The sequence below is a fragment of the Heptranchias perlo genome, chromosome 11 (assembly GCF_035084215.1).
Source record: "Heptranchias perlo isolate sHepPer1 chromosome 11, sHepPer1.hap1, whole genome shotgun sequence".
NCBI classification, from domain to species: Eukaryota; Metazoa; Chordata; class Chondrichthyes; order Hexanchiformes; family Hexanchidae; genus Heptranchias; species Heptranchias perlo.
In genome coordinates, this window is record NC_090335.1 from 12,195,072 (window position 1) to 12,205,961 (window position 10,890).

Sequence of the window (10,890 nt, forward strand, 5' to 3'; positions counted from 1 at the left end):
AGTGATTGGCACTGAAGGAGGAACCCTTTGGTTAAGCAGCAACCACTGTAGGCTTGTCCAGAATTACAGGGTTTATTTGCTGACTTTCTTTATTTCCCAGGCCAATTTTTGTAACTCGTCACTGCCCTAAATGAGATCTGTAAACAATCTTACAACACCAGGTTATAGTCCAACAATTTTATTTGAAAATCACAAGCTTTCGAAGGTTTCCTCCTTCGTCAGGTGAATGTCAGGAAATCCTTGAACGTTTCGCATTTATATTCACGTTGTCCACGACACCACACAACCCTGCCACGGCAACCTCTGCAAGACATGCCAGATCATCGACACAGATACCACCATCACACGAGAGGACACCACCCACCAGGTACATGGTTCATACTCCTGTGACTCGGCCAACGTTGTCTACCTCATACGTTGCAGGAAAGGATGCCCTGGAGCATGGTACATTGGCGAGACCATGCAGACACTGCGACAACGGATGAACGGACACCGCGCAACAATCGCCAGACAGGAGGGTTCCCTCCCAGTCGGGGAACACTTCAGCAGTCAAGGACATTCAGCCACCGATCTTCGGGTAAGCGTACTCCAAGGCGGCCTTCGAGACACACGACAACGCAAAATCGTCGAGCAGAAATTGATAGCCAAGTTCCGCACCCACGAGGACGGCCTCAACCGGGATCTTGGGTTCATGTCACGCTACACGTAACCCCACCAGCGAATAAAAGTTATCTGTCTTTAATTCAACGGGTCATTTTCTGTCTTTCTCTTCCTTTTGGATATTTCTCCCTCTCGGATATTTCTCCCTCTCTCTGTTTTGTGTTCTGGCCATTTGTATATTCGGTGGTCCTGTAGGTAACACCTCTCTGTCTGAACATTGGATTGCCTTGACAACGGGCAGTTGGAAAGATTATCTGTAATCACCAGGTATTGTTCTCTGAATATAAATGCGAAACGTTCAAGGATTTCCTGACATTCACTTGACGAAGGAGGAAGCCTCCGAAAGCTTGTCATTTTCAAATAAAATTGTTGGACTATAACCTGGTGTTGTAAGATTGTTTACATTTGTCAACCCCAGTCCATCACCGGCATCTCCACTAAATGAGATCAGCAAGTTTTCTGCCGTGTCAGGGGATGAGCCTGGTCCTTTCTGGCCAATGTGGCTCAGTGCAGCCCCACATATGGAAACCTGTTTTCCAACTGAGTTGCCTTCCTTTTGCAAATAGGATAGCCTTTTATTTAGTCCTTTTAAATTGGCAATGCTGCTGATACCACCCTACTATTTGACAGAAATATCTACCTTGTAACAGCCACATCATGTAGAAGGTAATTGGGAGCGCTTATCAGTGGACTTTGTAGCTGGTAAGTAGAGAACTTGTGTTCAATACTGTTGTAGCATGTCTTGCAAAGGTCTGACAATACCAACTGCAACCTTGTTGCACCATTTGTTACTGCAATGTGGTAAATGTCTGGCATGGAATTCATTTGAGAAATGGATGCAGTTTCCAAAAACAGTAAGCAGAAGCATCACCCATTTAACAAGGAAGCTAAAGCAGGCACGAGTAGCTACTAAATTAAGTGGGCTGAAAAGCTTATTTGTGCTCAGGTTTGATTGCCATTTGGAAGTTTGAATTTTTTGTATTCGTTCATGGGATGTGGGCGTCGCTGGTGAGGCCAGCATTTATTGCCCTTGAGAAGGTGGTGGTGAGCTGCCTTCTTCAACCACTGCAGTCCGTGTGGTGAAGGTTCTCCCACAGTGCTGTTAGGGAGTTCCAAGATTTTGACCCAGCAACAATGAAGGAACGGTGATATATTTCCAAGTCAGGATGATGTGTGACTTGGAGGGGAACATGCAGGTGGTGTTATTCCCATGTGCCTGCTGCTCTTGTCCTTCTAGGTGGTAGAGGTCACGGGTTTGGGAGGTGCTGTCGAAGAAGCCTTGGCGAGTTGCTGTAGTGCATCCTGTGGATGGTACACACTGCAGCCACTGTGCGCCGGTGGTGAAGGGAGTGAATGTTTAGGGTGGTGGATGGGGTGCCAATCAAGCCAGCTGCTTTGTCCTGGATGGTGTCAAGCTTCTTGAGTGTTGTTGGAGCTGCACTCATCCAAGAAGTGGAGAGTATTCCATCACACTCCTGACTTGTGCCTTGTAGATGGTGGAAAGGCTTTGGGGAGTCACTCACCGCAGAATACCCAGCCTCTGGTCTGCTCTTGTAGCCACAGTACTTACATGGCTGGTCCAGTTAAGTTTCTGGTCAATGGTGACCCCCAGGATGTTGATGGTGGGGGATTCGCTGATTGTAATGCCATTGAATGTCATATGGAGGTAGTTAGACACACTCTTGTTGGAGATGGGCATTGCCTGGCACAAATGTTACTGCCACTTATCAGCCCAAGCCTGGATGTTGTCCAGGTCTTGCTGCATGCGGGCTCGGACTGCTTCATTATTTGAGGGGTTGCGTATGGAACTGAACATTGCAATCATCAGCAAACATCCCCATTTCTGACCTTATGATGGAGGGAAGGTCATTGATGAAGCAGCTGAAGATGGTTGGGCCTAGGACACTGCCCTGAGGAACTCTTGCAGCAATGTCCTGGGGCTTTGATGATTGGCCTCCAACAACCACTACCATCTTCCTTTGTGCTCCGGCCACTGGAGAGTTTTCCCCGATTCCCACTGACTTCAATTTTACTCGGGCTCCTTGGTGCCACACAGTCAAATGCTGCCTTGATTTTAATCAAAAAAGGCTTACATTTACATTGCACCTTTCACAACCTTAGGACTTTGCAAAGTGCTTGACAGCCATTGAAGTACTTTAAGTGTAGTCAATGTTGTAAAAGTAGAGCAAGATGGTTTCATTTTTCAATAAGACACCTCAGGGCACCTGTGTATACAAGTAGGATATAAATGATCCTAAGCTTTCAGACCAATAAATTACAACTTTGAGATATTTTGACATTATGGAGCTGCTCTCTGAGGAAAGGGACCAGGAATTTACACAAGGCTATCTACAAAAAAAGCTAGTCAACACTTCGCCTTTGACTTGGTATCTAGATCACTTGCCTCAGGATTACCTGGGCAGTGACTTTAAAACGGTAGTCTTAGATCACAACTGCACTGCAAACCTCAAACCATCTAAACAATACCACAAGTGATCAGCTAGTATATTTTGTGTATAAAAAGTAATGAATGTCATTCTTTAAGTGTCCACATTTATTCACATATACATATCTACATATCTGGTTTCTTTTGACCTGGAGCTTGGAATTTACAAGCACAGTGCTCCACCTTAATGGCAGAATGAGATTATGCATTACATGGTAGGACATGTCTACCATTATAAACACCTTATCACCCAACTTTCCATCAGACATCTGGTAGTGTATAATTAACATTCTATTTATACCATATGCTAAATATGAAATAAATTCTCATATCTTCACTTCCATTGAGAATCATCTGAAGTAATGGAACAATTTGCAGGCTGATAGGAAGATTTGTCCTACCTGGCACAAGGTTTTACAGGGCTCCCAGATCCTGTATGATTGAGGGAGGGGGGGGGTGGATGGGGGAGGAAGCCACACAAGCTGGAGGTCAATCTGGAATTCAGAGCAAGATTTGTGATCTCCACAACCCTGCAGTGGGGATTGAAATCTGTACCTTCTAACTCAGGGGAAGGGAATGCTTCTAAGCAAAGGCAGGCTCCTATGAAATAGGTGGATGAGGAAATTTAATAGAAACTTAATCCTCAAAAAACAAGGGTATCTGATGCTAACTAGTTTCCTTTGAGTTGTTCTTGGTATGTGGGAAAGCTCAAATTACCAGATTTGTTGAATTCAATTTTGCAATTTGCCTTGGTGAGATTTGAACTCTTGACTGCTAGGTTGGTAGCCCAGTTTCATAATCACTAGGTTACCACACCCAAAGAATAGTGCAATTTTCTGTGTGGGGCAGGGAGATGTCACACCATCTTGGCTGACTTTAGATCAGACACAGGATGGCCATCTGCCTGCACAAGTCAAAAGTTACAGCCTGGTGTAAGTGGCACTTTAATGCCATTTTAACATATCAGGAGACAGCATAGGGCCAAACTGGATAGCTATATCATGGCAAGAGTCAGCAGAGCAGCAAGAGGCTAGGCTAGGATATGTAATTTAATTTTATTTTTCTGTGGAATCCTTATTGGCCAGGAGTCCTTGGACCTCCCATACTGGGACCTCAGCCTCCTCTGTATAACCCCAATTGAAGACCAACTCTCAATGGGCCCTATAGATAAGCTGTGTTAACAATTACTCTTCCCCCACCCCTCCCAATAAAGAGCACTTGTACTGTCTGAATCCACTGCAAGTTCTGTAAGGATTCTCATATGCTGCCACTGTGATGAGACCTATTGGACTGGCGATCTAGTCTAAGTGAATAAGCAGAGCTTGCTATGGGTCAGATGCAAAAGATCAACATTTGCAGAAGAGATGCAGAGGACCCATCTTATGGGTAATCCACACTTTGAACTCTCCAAATGCATACTTCCATCAGCTGCCTCTGTTGCCTTGTGTATCAATGTGAACCAGACAGGCATTTAGGGGATTAATGCACTTTATTACAACTTAAATGTTAAAACAATGCTTCCATTTCCAATAATGATCAGCTCAATGATACCAGCCCAATTTTATTGCAGGTAAAATGGTGAGCAGCAGGCCATTATGATCGATGAATTCAACATGATGAACTGCAGGCAGCAGATTTACTGTAAGAAATCAGAAACCCAATGTTAGTATGTACTCCAATGTCTAACATAACTCAACATTTTTGGCCTGTGTATGCCATTAATATACACATGCACAGTCCAAGCTAATCCAAATCAAGGATTCTTCCACAAACACAAAAGTGTCCACCCTTAGTCTCTGAACTGCCATAGAGAAAGCAGACAGAAAGTGTGGGGAATTTTATCTTGCATCTGAATGCAAACCAAAAAGTCAGAATTTTACTTCAGGTCTATCAGTAGATGCATTTAGCCAACATGGAATTGACTCCTAGAATATACAATGATTCAGGCTACACGAGATGTTTCAAGAGACCGCCTTCAAGAGTTTGGGTGAACCACAATAGTTGTTCTGGATGGCTTCATACAGATCAACAAAGTAGCAACATTGCTCAGGGCAGGGAGGGTAAGACAAAGTAAGCCCAGGGAGGGTAAGAAAGTAAGCCCAGTAAGCAGTGTGCCATTTCAATGCAAGCCAAGTGAAGGACATTCGTAGGAGTCTTAAAAGTCATTCCAGATTAACACATGGAGCAGCCAACAAGTCAAGATATCCATTCGTTAAAACAAAATCTACCGGTAACACATTAGATGTTCATTTGTAGCCAGGATAGGAACACAGTAATTTCACTTCTAAAAACATCCGAACGGCAAGTATTGACACGGGTTAACTGGTGGGCAACTCCGCTGTATCATAGTATGATACAGCACAGGAGGCCTCCATTCAGCCCACCCTTCTTCTTCCTCCTCTTCTCTCCCTCTCCCCACCCCAGTATGAAAAACAACCATTCACCACTACTCTCTGCTTCTGTAACTAATTTTGTATCCATGCTGCCACTGTCCCTTTAATCCCTTGGGCTTTAATTTTGCCAAGTATTACATGGATCAAATCACAGGGGTAAGTTATATCCATTCATTTAAAACCATCTCCCTCAATCAATTTACTGATGGCAAGACTATCACTCATTTGAAGACTTCAAATGAACAGTGGTGCACTGATACTGGTAGAACAAATCTTGAGTTGTTCCATTATATTCCATATTATTCTTGTTGCTCCATCCCTCCAAGTTATTTTCTGCACAGGACAGCCTGCTCAAATCACAACCTATATTCAGAATGCACAATGGCAGAGTGCCACTAACTTGAGTGCCAGAAGAAAGAAGCAAAGTATGAAAATTAGCATGGCTGGGTGTAGCCAAAAGAACAGCAAGTGAAGGTGGTTAGTTGAAAAGGGGAGACAAAAAGCATGACGGACAGCACAAAGTGAAACAGGATCACATCTAAATTTAAATCCAATGTAAAGGCTAAACTAGATAGAGAATAATTTTTTTTTTAACCAATGTAAGGCTGGAGCAGAGCACGGCCAGGTGTAACAGCAATTTAAGCAAGTCTGCCAACGCATGGTTCAAATCATTTCAGAAACAGCTTGCATCTAGATAGCAACCTTCATATCCCCGAGATGTCTCAAAACACTTCAGCCAATTTGCAAACAGCAGGATCCCAGGAACAGCAATGAAAAGGAACAATTTTGATGGTGTTGGTCAGGAGATGAATGTTGGCCAAGACACCCTTGCCATGGGATCTCATGTCCATCTGAACACATCTGTTTAACCTCTCACCTGAAAGGCAGAACTTCCAACAGTTCAGCACTTCCTCAGCACTGCACTGAAGTGTCACCAAGGTTGTATGCTCAGGTTCTGCAGTGGAGCTGGAACACTCAGCCTTCAGGCTCAGAAATGAGCCACCTGATTTCCCTCCCCCCATTTTGTTGGGTCACATCATGGTCACCCTCTGGTACTGGACATTGGTGATGCATTGACTGAACATGGAGAGACTAATCAACAGCATGAGGCCATGGTACATTCTCAGCCAATGTCATCCAATTCCAACAGACTTGGGGATCAATCCTGGGATCCTCCAGTGTTACCTTCAACCTCATTCCACTTGTGATTCTCACTTGCAAAAGACAGTGACCAACCCAAAAAAATCTTTTTTTTTAAAAAGAAAGCTTCTAGGCATTCAACTCAAGGACTCACGCATTTTTCAATCTCCAAACCATCCTTGAAGAAAACCATGTACGGAGTAATACCATCTTCACGATAGTTTAACAATCCAACCATGCCGTCGTGGTTCATACTCTCTCCTATGAAAAACTAGACAAATTTCCTGAATTTAGTACCAGAACTCAACCACATTTATAAAAGAAACTTGCTATATATCTTTGATTTTATTGACAGGCCGATTCTTCAGTTTCACACCTCCCCCTCCCAGCATTATCATGCAACCTGTCAGGATGCAGCAGAAACACTATTGCACATAAAGAATGGATGAGGAACTAGAGACACATGCTGTTTTATTTGACCATTGAGGGGATCATAACTAATCCCCAGTCATAAGCCAATGATCTGTTCCACATCACCCTAAATATCACATCACAGTACCTTCAAAGATTAGTTATAAAAATGCTAATTACCTGATAGTTTACAAAATTGGTTAGAATCTCTGAAATGACAGCCTGGGCATTAGCTGTAAAAGCCCCCACTCCTTCTGGATTCTGCTCTTGGATTTTGGTTTTCAAGCTATAGAAGATAAAAATACATTAAAACTTGCCTTGTATCAAGGCTTGCTCATAGTCAAGACCCAATACACCTGGATTGTAACTTCACTCACCCTGCCAAAATCGCATGATTCCCAAATTACTACCATGCTCATAAGAAAATGCACCTTGGGACGATTCCTATGTTAAAGGCATTATATAAATGCAAGTTGTTGTTTTGGGGACTGCATTCAACTCCAACTTTCTGTAAATCATTGGCCCTAAAACCAAGGTCAAAATCCTCACGTCACACTGAACTCTCGAGGTAGGTATGCCTCAAACAGAATCCTCTTGCCCAATCTCAGCCTCTAGCCCCCTCACTCACATCTGAAATCATGGACTGGATCTGGAACATTCCCAGTTTGATGAACTGAGCTGGAGACAGTTACATTGAGTCTACAGCACAAACAAGCCATTCAGCCCAACTGGTCTATGCGGGCGTTTTATACTCCAAACAAGCCTCCTCCCTCCCTACTTCATTTAACCATATCAGGATTCCCTTTTAGTCCTTTCTCCCTCATGTACTTATCTAGCTTCCCCTTAAAGGTATCTATGCTATTTGCCTCGACTACTCCTTGTGGTAGGGAGTTCCACATTCTCACCACTCCTTGGGTAAAGAAATTTGTCCTGAATTCCCTATTGGATTTATGTCTCTTATGACATTTAGTTTTGGACTCCAAGTGAAAACATCATCTCTGTCTACCTTATCAAACCCTTTCATTATCTTAAAGGCTTCTATCAGGTCACCCCTCAGCCTTCTCTTTTCTAGAGAAAATAGCCCCAGCCCGTTTAATCTTCCCTATTAAGTATATCCTCAGTTCTGGAATCATCCTTGTGAATCCTTTTTACACCTTCTCCGATGCCTCTATATCTGTCTTATAATATGGAATCTAGAACTGTGCACAGTACTCCAAGTGTGATCTAACCAAAATACAAATTTAACATAACTTCTCTGCTGTTCAATTCTATCCCTTTAGAAATGAACCAGTGCTTGGTTTGCCTTTTCTATGGCATTATTAACCTGCATCGCTACTTAGTGAGGTGTATTTGTACCCCACGATCCCTTTGCTCCTCTATCCCATTTAGACTGTTATCCAAGCAGCATGTGGCCATATTCTTCCTACCTCACACTTATCTATATGAAATTCATTTGCCAGTTTCAGCTCAATTCTAATCTTGCTTGAGCTGTAACTGAGAACTCACTGTTCCAATCCAATACTTATAAAGAGGCCAACAAGGTAACGATAAAATTACTTCCAAGCAGAGGATAGAGACTCCGAACTAATGTCAAGGAAAGGTAGAGATTGTAGCAAAGCACAGATAGCTCTAATCTAGCAGATTGCGTGCACAATAAGCATAGAATTAAAATGTGATTTCTGCAACGTGAAGCATCTGAAATCTAAACACCTGCATTTAAAACTTAACTCTGGTAAGTGATTCAGACCAATTCCCCTCTCCCAGTTCCCAAAACACAAATCCAGAATGTCCCCTCCCCCAACATAGATTGAGATAAATACTATCACAAATTTCAATCTCAGGAGGTTTGTGGCAAGAGATACAAGCAGAGAACCAGCCTTATTCTGAACAGCTAGTCAGGCAATTACAGCAAAATTACCAGCAGCCCTGGAAAGGCCACAGTCCAAACTGATGTACTCAGGGGAAGGCAACAAAGTAACAAGACAATCAAAAAAGCAACAGGGGTAACACATGCGACAACAAAGGCCAGCCTTGTTACTCACTATTTCATATATTCCTTTATATAAGTTCTGTAGCTGGATTTTGCAAAGCTAACTTCCTGGAGTTTGTGATTCAATATAATGTCGACACCACTGACAGTCGAAGACTCAGCCTGTTCACCCGGACAGTCTTGGGAAGCATTGCCGCCGATTAAAGAGTCATCAATCGCTCCTTCAGTTCTGCAAACAACCTTGCAAAAGCATAGGAAGCTGTTAGCATACAGTAAATCATTACATTTCCAGGAGTTCCAATGCTGCATAACCCCATCCACCTCACTTATTTACATATCAGTGTTTGAAAGTATCCAAGCTCAGTCACAACTTGAAACAGTAATCTTTGAGAAGTAGCTGGTCTATGCAGCTGAATCTCAACCAAGTAGAATCACTACCACTGGCCTTCATACTCCCAACTGAGCAGACCTGGGATGAGAAAAGGACAATGTGCACACTTCAAATCCAGAACCCCCTACTGCAAGTGTAGATTTGTACCCAATCCTGACCATGCCCACCATGAAAAGTCACTGATGCCTCCCATCCACCAAATGATGGGGACAGGCAGTCAACACACTGGAAAAAAAGGCATGCTCAACATAGTACCATAAACCTGTAGGACTAGTACTTAATCTTCTATAGAGAAAAACCAAAAAAAGTCTTAAAAGAAACAAGTTGTTTGAGTCGACGGTCTCGATGCAAGAGAAGCTCAAGTAAAAGGCAAATCAAATTTTCAAAAATTACCATTTCTATCCCAACTGGCAACTGTGTTGTATCAAGGCTGAATTGAAACCTTGTATCACTGTCGAATTGCAAGAAACCCCCCCCACCCCCCCACATCTCTTTAAAAGGCGTTATGATTTATTTGATAGCTGCTACACGGTTAAAAGAGCCCTCAAATCTGGCTGACATGCAACAAACTCCGCCTGGGATCTCACGATTAGATTATTTTAAAAAAAGGCAAAATAGACCAAAAGCTGGAGGGCGGGGGGGAGAAACTCAAGCACTCAGCCGTATCAAAAACACTGGAGAAATAATGAAGCTAAAATTAGCAGCAAGCAGCCGAATGTCTCCACGATAAAAATAAGCTCCGTGCAGCCGCTCTGGGTCGGCGGCTCGCGAGCAATCTGACCCGGGACCACGCGCCGGCAACTCTCCTCCTCCACCACCCCCCCCCCCCCCGCCCCGTCTCCATGGAAACCTCTGTTCCCCCATCTCCCCGGACCGTTCCGAACTCTTCCCCCCCCCCCCCCCCCCTCAATGGCGAGCAGCCCTGCGGCCTCGAGCCTTACCTTTCCCTCCACCTCGTATGTGATGCCCTTGGCGCCTTCCTTGATCTTGTAGATGTCGGAGAACATCTCGTCCCCTGTCGGGATATTAAAATAAAAGGTTAGATCGGCGTCAGGCGGAACGGAGAAGCTGCAGCCATAATAACCGCATCGCGGGGGCGTCCCAACACCACCCCCCCCCCCCCCACCCCCACCCTACCGGCGGGGCGGCACTGCGGGGCCACCAACGCACTGATTGACGCTGCTCTGGGCAGGAGCCGAGGCCTAGTCCGCACAGGCTTTCCAGAACAATCGACAAACTCGGCCTCAAAACAGCCGGCGCAAAGGGCTCCGCCGCTCACAAAATTTCTTCTTAAAAGAAAAACGGAACACTAAAGAGGAGGCGGCGAGAGACCGGCCGCGGCCGTACTTACCGGAGATGATGCACTTGTAAATCTTCATTTCGAGCGAATGGTGACTACACCAAAACTGCAGCCCTGCGGAACAGAAACGAAAAAGGGCGAGTCCCCCCGCTCCCCGGC

At 44.3% G+C, this 10,890-nt stretch overlaps 1 protein-coding gene and 1 non-coding gene across 3 annotated transcripts in view; both read right to left on the reverse strand.

Annotated features, from left to right (window-relative positions):
• The window catches only part of tpt1 (tumor protein, translationally-controlled 1), a 30,546-nt gene extending 19,656 nt beyond the window's left edge, over positions 1-10,890 (reverse strand). The window contains exons 1-6 of one of the 2 annotated variants that reach the window (XM_067992534.1): positions 10,783-10,890; positions 10,373-10,446; positions 9,093-9,280; positions 7,231-7,336; positions 6,794-6,910; positions 3,197-4,745 (exon numbers count right to left, since the gene is read on the reverse strand). In XM_067992534.1, coding sequence (XP_067848635.1) covers positions 4,743-4,745; positions 6,794-6,910; positions 7,231-7,336; positions 9,093-9,280; positions 10,373-10,446; positions 10,783-10,810 — 516 coding nt within the window. In that variant the 5' untranslated portion in view covers positions 10,811-10,890 and the 3' untranslated portion in view covers positions 3,197-4,742. Of the gene's footprint in view, positions 1-3,196; positions 4,746-6,793; positions 6,911-7,230; positions 7,337-9,092; positions 9,281-10,372; positions 10,447-10,782 lie in introns of those variants that run through there. The other variant, XM_067992535.1, reaches the window with a different exon arrangement.
• Positions 4,884-5,009, reverse strand: LOC137327550 (small nucleolar RNA SNORA31). Its single transcript, XR_010964493.1, has one exon. It is a non-coding gene; the product is annotated as a small nucleolar RNA SNORA31 (small nucleolar RNA).